We start from the raw sequence: 12182 nt of genomic DNA, 5'->3' as shown, positions 1-12182 counted from the left end.
CTGCCTCCTGCCTGCCATCCTCCATGCCTCCCTACCTCCATCCTGCCTCTCTCCTTTTAGCCATCTCTACCTCCTACTTCTCTCCCTGCCTCCCTTGCATCCACCCTGCCTCCGTCCTGCCTCCCTCTCTGCCTCCGTCCCTGCCTCGTCCCTGACACCCTCCCTGCCTCCGTCCCTGCCTCCGTCCCTGCCTCCCTCTCTGCCTCCGTCCCTGCCTCCGTCCCTGCCTGCCTGCTAGTGACCCTCTTCTTGCCTGCTCCATGCCTACGTGCCTGCTAGTCTCCTGCCTATCTCCCCTGCCAGCCTCCTGCCTGACTGCCCCCACTCGCCCTTCCTTGCTTGGTTGTCTGCTGGGGTCTCAGCTGCCCCTGCGCGGTGGGATCGCAGCCGCCCCTGGGAGGCCTCTGCGGACACAACCGCACCTGGGAGGGCCTCTGGGTCGCTGCTGCCCTGGCAGAGCCCTAGGGTCGCTGACACCTCTGGAGGGCACCTGGGGTCACCGCGTACCTGGGAGGCCTCTGGTCGCTGCCGCACATGGGAGGCCCTTGGGGCCAGAGGTGCACCTGAGAGCGCCTAACAGTCATAAATGAGAACCACCTTTACCTCATCTTAGAGCATATGTGCATGCTAAAACCAGGTCGAAGGATTTGAATGACACGCTTTACCAGGTGGGGCTGTCTGTTCCCTATGATGGGTCCTGAGTATGTCTACAGATCTGACAAACTCTGCTGTTGCTCACTGTGAAGCCTTGGGAGCTGGATGCCCACCTACTCTCATGACTGGGTGTTTACCTCTGTTGTTGATAACATCGATCATGATCTCTCTGCAACCAGTTCCATAGCTCATTCCATGGCACTGAAATCCGATATTTCAACACCCACAATGTCATAACGGTGCAGATCAAATAGCGCTAACATCACAGATCAGTCAGAAAATCAACAAACTACCTAAGGGTATACTGTGGTGCCAGCTATGGTGGCCATTAAATGTCCATCCATTCCTGAGCTTCCTGGTCTGACCTAGTAAATAAGCTTTAACAGAAGAAAGTCAGTGGTGTTGCATGTCAGCTGCGCCCCAGAGTAACACAAGGGCAGTGACACCCCAGGGACCTCCTAGTAGTGGCGGCGAGCCCAGGGGCACTCAAGACGTCTGCAACCCGAAACGCCCTACCAGGAGAAGCAGTGCCCCTCCCAGGAGTCCTATAGTTTGTCTGGTCGTTTTATCGTACTTATAGCATCGTCCAGCAATTTCCTCACTTAACTGTTATAGGTGGACTAAAATGTTAATACACCATATTACGTCAATAGGAGAACAGAGCGGTAAGTCAGCACAACACCCCAACTTATGTTTTCCTGTTGGATATTTAGTCTCCTTTACATTGTTCATGATGCGATGATACTGGAGGTGTGATGGGCAGTGTATTTATATAACATCATATCTCCCATTGTTCTAAATGGTGCCAAACAACTGCCCCCAGAAGAACTACAGATGTCGTACATATTGCATTCGTCCAACAATTCTTCTTAACTGTGATTGGTGGACTAAAATGTAAATACATAATACAGCTTAATAGGAGAACAGAGTTAGTGGCAAGTCAGCACAACATCCAACTTATGTTTTCCTGTTGGCGCTTAGTCTCCTTTTACATTGCCCATGATGCGATGATACAGAAATGCGATGGGCGGTGTATTTGATGCAACGCCATCACATTCCCATTGTTCTGGGGCCAGTGCTCAAACAACTGTCCCAGGGCACTACAGGGTAGCACGTGACCCTCCGCTTACCACATACCAGGTGCAACGCCCCTGGGGCCCCTCTCAGGGGCATTGGAGAGATTAAAGGCCCCTCCCAGAGGAGGCAGCATCCCAGGCCATTCCAGGGACGCCGGTGTCCAGGGGTCCTCACAGGGAAGGCGTAAGCAAGGGGCCGTCCAAGGGCGGCCAACACGCAGGGCCACTTTCAGGGCGGCAGCGAACAATGGGGCCCGACCAGGGGCGGCAGTAACCTCCAGGGATCCTCCCCAGCGAGGGCGGGCGACCCCAGGGGTCCTCACACAGGAAGACGGCACCCCAGCGTGCTCTCAGCGTGGCGCCTCTGGGACCTTCCAGGTTCCGGTGGGTGACCATAGGGGTCCCTCTCAGGTGTGCGCTGTCGCCCCATAGCTCCACCCAGGCTACGGTGCCTCTCCCAGGAGCCTCTATAACTTTTGCTTGGTCGTGGTGTCGTACACCGCATAGTCCCGCTAGTTCCTTCCTTAATCTGTGATTGCACCAAAAATGTAACCACCAAATTTCAGCCAATAGAGAACAGAGCAGGTAAGTCAGCACAACACCCCAACTTATGTTTTTCCTGTTGGATATTTAGTCTCCTTTTTACATTGTTCATGATGCGATGATACTGGAAATGTGCGATATGGTGATGAGCAAACGTCATATCTCCCATTGTTCTAAAATAGGTGCTAAAAACAACTGTCCCCAGAGGAACTGGCTATAGTTGTACATATTAGTATCTGTCCAACAATTCCTTCCTTAACTGCATTGGTGGACTAAAATATATATACACCATATTACAGCCAATAGAGAACAGAGTGCAAGTCAGCATAACAACTCAATTTATGTTTTCCTGTTGGATATTTAGTCTCTTTTACATTATCCAAGATGATGATACTCGAAATGCGATGGGCGGTGTATTTTATTTAACGCCATATCTCCCATTGTTCTAAATAGTGCTCAAACAACTGTCCCAGGGGCACTACAGGGGTAGCACGTCAGACCCCTTCTCGCTACCATACCAGGTGCACGTCCCCTGGGGCCCCTTGTAAGGCCGGAGATTAAAGGCTCCCTCCCAGAGGAGGCAGCGCCCCCAGGGGCCATTCCAGGGACGTCAGGAAACCAGGGGTCCTCACAGGCGGTGCTGCAAGGGCCGTCCAAGGGGCGTACACAACACGCAGGGCCACTTTCAGGGGCGGCAGCGACTCACGGGGGCCTGACCAGGGCGGCAGTAACCTCCAGGATCCTCCCATGGTGGGGCGGCGACCCCTAGGGGTCTCACAGAAGATCGCACCCCAGCGCTCTCAGGGGCGGGCGGTGCTCGACCTTTCCAGGTTCCGTGGTGACCATAGTCCTCTCAGGTGCAAGCCGTCGTCCCCATAGGCCCACCCAGGGGTAATGTGCCCTCCCAGGAGCCCTATAACTTGCTTGGTCGTGGGTGTCGGCACTGCATACGCCCCACAACACCTTCCTTAACTGTGATTGCGGACTAAAATGTAATCCACCAAATTTCAGCCAATAGGGAGAACAGAGCAGTAAGTCAGCACAACACCCCCAACTTATGTTTTCCTTGTTGATATTTAGTCTCCTTTACATTGTTCATGATGCTATACTGGAAATGCGATGGGCAGTGTATTTATAAAACGTCATATCTCCCATTGTTCTAAATAGTGCTTTAAACAACTGTCCCAGGCTTACAGGGTAGTACATCAGACCCTTTCGTTTGCTGGCACAGGTGCAACGCTCCCTGGGCCCTCTCTAGGGCGTCGTAGAGCCAAAGGCCTCCCCAGAGGAGGCAGTGTCCCAGGGCCATTCTAGGACGTTCAGAAACCAGGGGTCCTCATATTAAGAAGCTGCCAGGCTGCAAGGGGCCCATCATGGGCGGCCATAAATACAGGTCCCGTTTCAGGGCGGCAGCACTCCATGGGCCTCACTAGGGCGGCACTAACCTCCAGGATCCTCCTCCTAGAGACGACCCAAGCACCCCAGGGGTTCTCACAGGAAGACGGGCACCCCAGTCTATTAGGGGCGGCGGCCCTCAGGGACCCCCAGGTGCCGGGACACCCTAGGGCCCTCTCAGGTGTCGTCGTCCCCAAAAACCCTCCCCAGGGAAGCAGTGCCCTCCCAGGAGCCCTATAGCTGTTTTCTGGTCTTGGTTTTGTACATATTGCATACGTCCGGCAATTCCTTCCTGTTCTGATTAGGACTGAAATGTAACCACCAACAAAAATAATAGAGAACAGAGCAGTAAGTTAGCACAACACTTCAACTTATGCTTTTCCTTGTTGATATTTAGTCTCCTTTACATTGTTCATGATGCGATGATACTGGAAATGCGATCGGCAGTATTTATTTTAACATCATATCATTGTCTTAAATGGTGCTAAACAACTGCCCCCAGAGGAACTAAGCAGGTGTTGTATATATTGCATTCATTCAACAATTCACATTCCTTAATCTGTGATTGGTGGACTAAAAATATAAATACATCATATTACAGCCAATAGGGAGAACAGAGCAGTAAGTCAGCACAACACCCCCAACTTATGTTTTCCTGTTGGATATTTAGTCTCCTTTTTACATTGTTCATATTATGTATGATACTGAAATGTGAGATAAGTGGTGTATTATATAACGCCATATCTCCCATTGCTATAAATAGGTGTTTCTCAAACAACTGCCCCAGGGGCAATTGCCAGGGAAAGTAACGTCAGGCCTCCTGTTTGCCATAGCAGCAATGCTCCCCTCAGTCTTTTAGGGGCGTCGGATTTGCTCAAAGGTCTTCCTCAGAGGGAGGGCAGCGTCCCCCCAGGGGGGTGTGTTCCAGGGACGGCGGTGAAAACCAGAGGTCTCACAGGAAGGGAGGCATCGCAAGGGGCCGTCCAAGGGGCGGCCACAACCCCAGGGTCTCTTTTCAGGGGGGGGCAGCGACCCAAGGGGTCTACCACGGGTGGCCGCGAACCTCAGGGCTCCTGGCAGAGACAGCGGTGCCAGCCCTAGGCTCCTCCTCCCAGGATCGAGATCTACCACAGGATCCTCCCAGAGATGGCGGGCGACCCCAGGGGTCTCACAGGAAGACGGCACCCCAGGTGCCCCTCTCAGGGGCGGTGGCGCCTCAGGGACATTCCCAGGTGCCGTGGTGACCCCGAAATTCTCCCAGGTGCGTCGCCGTCCCCAAACGCCTCCCCCAGGGGCTACAAGTGTGCCTTCCTGAGCCCTATAACTGTTTGGTCGTGGTGTTGCACATACGGTGGTACGCCCGGCAAACCCTTCTTAACTGTGATTGGTGGGACTAAAAATGTAAATACACCAAATTTCAGCCAATAGAGAACAGAGCAGTAAGTCAGCACAACACCCCAACTTATGTTTTCCTTGCTGATATTTAGTCTCCTTTACATTATTCATGATGCTGATGTTACTGGAAATGCTATAAGCAGCATATTTATATAACGTCACATCTCCCCATTGTTCTAAATAGTACTCAAACAATGTCCCAGGGCACTACAGGTAGCACGCCAGACCCTTTCTGTTTGTTACAGGTGCAACGCCCCCTGGGGGCCCTCTCAGGGCATCGGAGAGCTTAAAGGGCCCCTCCCAGAGAGGAGGCAGCGTCCCCAGGGGCCGCTCCAGAGGCCTGCCGGTGAAACCAGGGTCTCACAGAAGGTGGTAAGGCGAGGACCGGCCCAAGGGTCGCAATACCCCAGGTCTCTTTCAGGGCGCAGCACTAATGGAAAAAGACCTGTGGGGCAGGTGTAACCTCTAGGATCTCCCAGGAGACGCAAGTGGCGACCCCAGGGGTCCTCAAGAAGACAGCACCCCAGCGGCTCCTCTCAGGGGCGGCGGCGCTCTCTGGGACCTTCCCAGGTTCCGTGGTGACCATAGTCCTCAGGTGCGGCTGTCGTCCCCATACACCACCCAGGGCTACGGTGCCCTCTCCCAGAGCCCTATAACTTGCTTGGTCGTGTCAGTATATATTGCATAATGCCCCTGCAATTCTCCTTAACTGTGACAGGACTAAAATAAATCACCAAATTTCAGCCAATAGGAGAACAGAGCAGTAAGCCAGCACAACACTTCAACTTATGTTTTTCCTGTTGGATATTTAGTCTCCTTTTACATTGTTCATGATATGATGTAGATACTGGAAATGCGAGGGCAGTATATATATTTAACGTCATTTCCCATTGTTCTTAAATGGTGCTAAAACAACTGCCCCAGAGGAACTACAGGTGTTGGGTATATTGCATTTATTCAAATACCTTCCTTAACTGCATTGGTGGACTAAAATATATATACATCTGGTCACAGCCAATAGGAGAACAGAGCAGTAAGTCAAAGCACAACACCCCAACTTATGTTTTCCTGTTGATATTTAGTCTCCTTTACATTGTTCATGATGCGATTATACTGGAAATGCGATGGGCAGTGTATTTATATAACGTCATATCTCCCATTGTTCCCATTAGGTGCTCAAACAACTGTCCCAGGGGCACTACAGGGAAGCGCGACAGACCCTCTCGCTTACCATACTTCAGGTGAAATGCCCCTGGGGCCCTCCTTCAGGGGCCGGAGAGACAAAGGCCTCCCAGAGGAGGCAGCGCCCCCAGGGGCCATTCCAGGGACGTCAGAAACCAGGGGTCCCTCACAGAAGTACTGCAAGGGGCCGTCCAAGGGGCGGCCATTAACACGCAGGCCCTTTCAGGGGCGGCAGCGAACAATGGGGCCCCACTCAGGGGCGGCAGTAACCTCCAGGGATCCTCCCAGCGAGCGGTGACCCCAGGGGTCCTCACAGGAAGACGGCACTTCAGGGCCTGGTCAGGGGCGTGTGGCCTCAGGGACCTTTCCCAGGTTCTTGTAGACCCTAGGGCCTCTCTCAGGTGCGTCAAATGTCCCCATAGGCCCTCATACAGGGGCTGCAGTGCCCTCCCAGGAGCCCTATAACTTGCTTTGGAATGTGGTGTCGCGACATATTGCATACACGTCCCAGACCTTCCCTAACTGTGATTAGACTAAAATGTAAATCCACCAAATTACAGCCATTAGGAGAACAGAGCAGTCAGTCAGTTAACAACACCCCAACTTATGTTTTCCTCATATTTAGCTCCTTACATTGTTCATGATGCGATGATACTGAAATGCGATGGGCAGTGATGAGAGCACGTTACATTCCCATTTTTTGTAAATGGTGCTACAACAACTGCTCCAGGGGCCCTTCCACGCATGTCAGTGTCCCCAAGGGCCTTTCCATGGGCACCGGCGACCCCAGAAGCCGGCCCAAGAGGAGCATCCTGGGCCCCTCTCAGGGTGGAGGCACCCACAGGGCCTCCCCAGTCAACGGCGTCCGTAGGGGTGCTCTCAGGCACCTCTGGCCCCAAGGGCCTCCCAGGTGCGGCAGCGACCCCTAGAGGCCCTCCAGGTAATGGCGGTGACCCCTGTGCCTCCCAGAGCGACCCTAGGGGTCTGCCAGGGGCGGCAGCGACCCCAGAGGCCTCCCAGGTGCGGTTGTGTCCGCAGAGGCCTCCCAGGCGGCCGATCCCAAGGCCCGCGCAGGGCAGCTGAGACCCCGAAGTGACAACCTGACAAGGAAGCAGTGAGGGAGGCAGTCAGGCAGGGGAGGCTGGCAGGTAGGAGATAGGCAGGGAGATCGTAGGCACGTGAGGGCATGCAGCAGGCAAGAAGAGTGGTCGGCTAGCAGGCAGGCAGGGACGGAGGCAGACAGGGCAGGGACGGAGGCAGAGAGGGAGGCAGGAACGAGGCAGGGACGGAGGCAGGAAGGGTGTCAGGGACGGAGGCAGGACGGAGGCAGGACGGAGGCAGAGAGGGAGGCAGGGACGGAGGTAGGAACGAGGCAGGGTGGGATGCAAGAGGCAGGGAGAGAAGAGGAGGGTAGAGATGGCTAAAAGGAGAGAGGCAGGGATGGTAGGAGGCATGGAGGATGCAGCAGGGAGGCAGGAGGTAGGCAGGGAGGTAGGCAGGAGGCCGAGGGAGGAGGGAGGGAGGGAGGGAGGAGGGAGGCAGGAGGGAGGCAGGAGGATGGAGGAGTCAGGAGGGAGGAAGGCAGGCAGGAGGAAGGAGGAGGCAAGGGAGGGAGGAGGGAGGGAGGAGGGATGGAAGGAGCAGGAGGGAGGGAGGGGAGGAGAGGCAGGAGGGAGGAAGGCAGGGAGGCAGGGAGGGAGGAGGAGGGAGGCAGGAGGGAGGGAGGAGGGAGGGAGGCAGGAGGGAGGGAGAGAGGAGGCAGGAGGGAAGGAGGAGGCAGGAGGGAGGGAGGCAGAAAGGAGGGAGGCAGGGAGACAGAGAGGGAGGCAGGGATTTTATTTTTGCCACTTACAGCGGCTAGTTTATTGTGCAACCCATACTCATCCTGTGAGCGTAGCAAAAGAATTGCAGTATAGTAGTTCACAAAGGGTCGTTATAACTAACCCCCGTAGTCAGGATATTATGGCATTGAATGTTACAGATTATTTCAAATAAATTCTTTGCTTAGGTTTATATAATGAGTAAGTCATTCGAACTGCGTGGAGTGGCCATATATCTGGCCACACTTTACATTTAGTTTTGTTCACATCTGCTTGAGGAAACATACTGCCAGAGCACTTTATTCGTACCTTAATCTAGCGATTACATCATCTTGTACTCTAGTGATCTTGTTACTTGCTCCATATACATGTTTCACTTGATACACCAATCACAGTTAAGGAATGAATTGTTGGACGAATGCAATATGTACGACACCTGTAGTTCCTCTGGGGCAGTTGTTTTAGCACCATTTAGAACGATGGGATATGATGTTAAATAAATACACTGCCGATCGCATTTCCAGCATCATCGCATCATGAACAATGTAAAGGAGATTAAATATCCAATAGAAAACATATTGGGGTAAGCAGTGCTAACTTACTGCTCTGTTCTCCTATTGGTTGTACTTGTGATTTACATATCAGTCCACCAATCAGAGTTAAGGAAGGAATTACGGACGCATACAATATGTAACAAACCACCAGCAAGCTATAGGGCTCCTGGGAGAGGGCACTACTTCCCTGGGAGGGTTTTTTAGACTACGACGCACCTGGAGAGGGCCCCTAGGTGTCTCACGGCATTCTGGATGGTCCTGAGAGCCGCTGCCCCGACAGGGCCCTGAGGTGCTGTCTCCGTGAGAACCCCTGGGTCGCTGCTGCTCCTGGGAGGATCCCTGAGGTTAGTGCCGCCCCTGGTAAGGCCCCTATGGCTGCAGCCCCTGAAACGGGACTCTGTATTTATGGTCACTTGAACGCTCCTTGCAGCAAGAGTTTTCCTGTGAGATCCTGTCACAGACGTCCCTGAACGGCCCCTGGGGACACTGCCTCCTCTGGGTGCCTTTGAGTTTCCATTTATCGCCCCTGGAGAGGGCTCCCCAGGGGCGTTGGGTAATCTGGTATGGCAAACGAAAGGGTCTGATGTGCTACCCCTGTAATGCTCCTGTATAGTTGGCGGCTAATTCATTTAGAACAATGGGAGATATGATGTTTTATAAATACACTGCCCATCGATTTCCAGTATCATCGCATCATGAACAATGTAAAGGAGACTAAATATCCAACAGGAAAAACATAAGTTGGGGGTGTTATATTGACTCATCGCTCTGTTCTCCCACTTAATATGTATATATATATTTTAGTCCACCAATCATGTTATGAAGAATTGTTGACTTAATGCAATATGTACAACACTCCAGTTCCTCTAAAGAAGTTGTTTTAGCACCATTTACAACAATGGAGATAAGGATGTTAAATATATATATCACCCATCGTGATTTGCCATCATCGATCATGAACAATGTAAAGGAGACTAAATATCCAATTATATATGTTAAAGAAAAAGACTGATCGCTCTGTTCTCCTATTGGCTGTATATGGTGGTGTATTTTACATTTTAGTCCACCAATCACAGTTAAGGAAGGAATTAAGTAGACGATGCAATATGTACGACACCAAGACCAAGCAAGTTTGAGAGTAGGGCTCCTAGGAGGGCACGCAGTCCCCTGAGGGCCTATATGGGGGACGACGACGCACCTGAGGCCCCTAGGGGTCACCACTTGAACCTGGGAAGGTCCCAGAGAGCGTCAGGCCGGGCTTCTGAGACGTGCCGCTGGGGGTGCCGCCTTCTCCTGTGAGGACCCTGGGGTCGCTGCCCTCGCTGGGAGGATCCCTGTAGGTTACTGCTGCCCTGGTCGGGCCCCACACCCGCTGTTGCCCTGAAAGGCTCCTGCGTGTTGTGGGTTGCCTTGACGGCCCCTTGCAGCGCCGCCTTTCCTGTGAGGACCCCCTTGTTTCTCACCGGACGCCCCTGAATGGCCCTCAGCTGCCTTCTGGGAGGGCCTTTAATCTCCGGGATGCCCTGAGAGGGCCCCAGGGGCGTTGCACCCGGTATGGCAAACGAAAGGGTCTGATGTGCTACCCCCTGTAATGCCCCTGGGACAGTTTTTCACAATTATTTAGAACAATGGGAGATATGATGTTTTATAAATATACTGCCCATCAGATTTCCAGCATCATCGCAGATCATGAACAATGTAAAGGAGACTAAATATCCAACAGGAAAACATAAGTTGGGGTGTTATGCTGACTTACTGCTCTTATTCTCCTATTAGCTGTAATATGGTATATATTTTAGTCCACCAATCACAGTTAAGGTATGAAATTGTTGACTTAATGCAATATGTACAACACCTGTAGTTCCTCTGGGACAGTTGTTTTAGCACCATTTATAAAATCAATGGAGATATGATCGTTAAATATATACACTGCCCATCGCATTTCCAGTATCATCGCATCATGAACAATGTAAAGGAGACTAAATATCCAACAGGAAAAACATATTGGGGGTAAGTTGTGCTGACTTACTGCTCTGTTCTCCTATTACGAAATTTGGTGGATTTACATTTTAGTCCACCAATCACAGTCAAGGAAGTGGAATTGCGAGACGTAAGTGCAATATGTACCCACACCAAGACTACAAGCAGGCCTCCTGGGGAGGGCACCAGCCCCAGGGCCATGGGACGACGATCTAATCTGAGAGGACCCCTATATCACCACGAACCTGGGAAGGTTCCAGGAGAGCCACTGCCCCTGAGAGCCGCTTGGGGGTGCCTGCCTTCTGTGAGGACCCCTGGGGTCGCTGCCCTCGCTGGGAGGATCCTGATAAGCATTGCTGCCCCTGGTCGGGCCCCCATTGTCGCCAAGCCGCCCCTGAAAGTGGCTCCTCAGGTTAGGTCAGGCCTTTGGACGCCTCTGCAGCGCCGCCTTTCCTGTGAGGACCCCCTGGTTTCACTGACGTCCCTGAATGGCCCCCAAGTTGCTGCCTCTCTGGGAGGGCCTTTAATCTTCCGACGCCCCTGAGAGGGTTCCCAGGGCGTTGCACCTGGTACGGCAAACGAAAGGGTCTGATGTGCTACCCCTGTAATGCCCCTGGGATGAAGAAAGCTATTAATTATTTAGAACAATGGGAGATATGACGTTTATAAATACACTGCCCATCGTGACTTCCAGTATCATCGCATCATGAACAATGGAAAGGAGACTAAATATCCAACAGAAAACATAAGTTGGGGTGTTATGTGCTGACTTACTGCTCTGTTCTCTATTGGCTGTAATTTGGGTGGATTTACATTTTAGTCCACCAATCAGCAGTTGGAAGGAATTGCGGACGTATGCAATTGTACACACCACGACCAAGCAAGGTATAGGGCTCTGGGAGGGCACGTAGCCCCTGGGGGCGTTTGGGGACGACGACGCACCTGGAGAGGACCCCTATGGTCACCACGGAACCTGGGAAGGTCCCAGAGGCGCCCCGCCCCTGAGAGGGCCGCTGGGGGTGCTGTCTTCCTGTGAGGACCCCTGGGTCGCTGCCGTCTCTGGAGGATCTCAGAGGTTACTGCCCCCCTGGTCTTGCACCATTGTCGCTGCCACCCCTGAAAGGGACCTGGTGTTGTGGCCGCCTTTGACGGCCCTTGCAGCGCCGCCTTCCTGTGAGGACCCCTGGTTTCACTGGACGTCCCTGAAAGCGGCCCTGGGGACACTGCCTCCTCTGGGAGGGCCTTTGAGCTCCAACGCCCCTTGTGAGGGCCCCAGGGGCGTTGCACCTGGTATGGCAAGCGAGAGGGTCTGATGTGCTACCCGTAGTGCCCTGGGACAGTTGTTTAAACACTATGAACAATGGGAGATATGACGTTATATAAATACACTGCCCATCGCATTTCCAGTATCACGTGATCATGAACAATGTAAAGGAGACTAAATATCCAACAGGAAAACATAAGTTAAAAGGAGCGATTTACTGCTCTGTTTCTCCAGTTGGCTGTATTATGGTGTACTTACATTTAGTCCACCAATCTACAGTTAAGGAATGAATTGTTGATCTAATGCAATGTACAACACC

At 52.6% G+C, this 12182-nt stretch overlaps 2 protein-coding genes across 2 annotated transcripts; one reads left to right on the top strand and one right to left on the bottom strand.

Moving 5' to 3' along the window:
* Positions 1–972: 972 nt before the first annotated feature.
* Positions 973–6543, top strand: LOC121854888 (basic salivary proline-rich protein 2-like). The gene is made up of 8 exons (XM_042349700.1): positions 973–1012; positions 1308–1319; positions 1795–2114; positions 2297–2315; positions 2851–3130; positions 5309–5435; positions 5533–5695; positions 6236–6543. Exons 1-8 carry the CDS (start codon positions 973–975, stop codon positions 6541–6543), a joined length of 1269 nt encoding a protein of 422 aa, XP_042205634.1.
* A 340-nt stretch (positions 6544–6883) lies between these two features.
* On the bottom strand, positions 6884–10977 carry LOC121854886 (collagen alpha-1(XVII) chain-like). The gene is made up of 4 exons (XM_042349699.1): positions 10845–10977; positions 9838–10216; positions 8862–9003; positions 6884–7345 (listed from the first exon to the last, which is right to left on the bottom strand). Exons 1-4 carry the CDS (start codon positions 10975–10977, stop codon positions 6884–6886), a joined length of 1116 nt encoding a protein of 371 aa, XP_042205633.1.
* Between the last annotated feature and the right edge of the window lie 1205 nt (positions 10978–12182).

This window comes from Homarus americanus, unplaced genomic scaffold, assembly GCF_018991925.1.
Source record: "Homarus americanus isolate GMGI-L3 unplaced genomic scaffold, GMGI_Hamer_2.0 scaffold60624, whole genome shotgun sequence".
NCBI classification, from domain to species: Eukaryota; Metazoa; Arthropoda; class Malacostraca; order Decapoda; family Nephropidae; genus Homarus; species Homarus americanus.
Note: the sequence above shows the minus strand (reverse complement) of the source record. Positions and strands in the feature narration are given on the sequence as shown.

Excerpts from the sequence above, each read along its gene's own strand:
- LOC121854888 (XM_042349700.1), top strand. The coding sequence starts at position 973 with ATGGTGGCCATTAAATGTCCATCCATTCCTGAGCTTCCTG. Across the intron at positions 5,436-5,532 it reads CCAGGGTCTCACAGAAGGTG|GATCTCCCAGGAGACGCAAG; the intron begins GTAAGGCGAGGA and ends TGTAACCTCTAG. Across the intron at positions 5,696-6,235 it reads ATACACCACCCAGGGCTACG|GTGCTCAAACAACTGTCCCA; the intron begins GTGCCCTCTCCC and ends TGTTCCCATTAG.
- LOC121854886 (XM_042349699.1), bottom strand. The coding sequence starts at position 10,977 with ATGGGGGCCCGACCAGGGGCAGCAATGCTTATCAGGATCCTCCCAGCG. Across the intron at positions 9,004-9,837 it reads GACCTTCCCAGGTTCAAGTG|GGGCTGCAGCCATAGGGGCC; the intron begins GTGACCCCTAGG and ends GTCCCGTTTCAG. Across the intron at positions 7,346-8,861 it reads TCAGGACCATCCAGAATGCC|GTTGTCACTTCGGGGTCTCA; the intron begins GTGAGACACCTA and ends CTTCCTTGTCAG.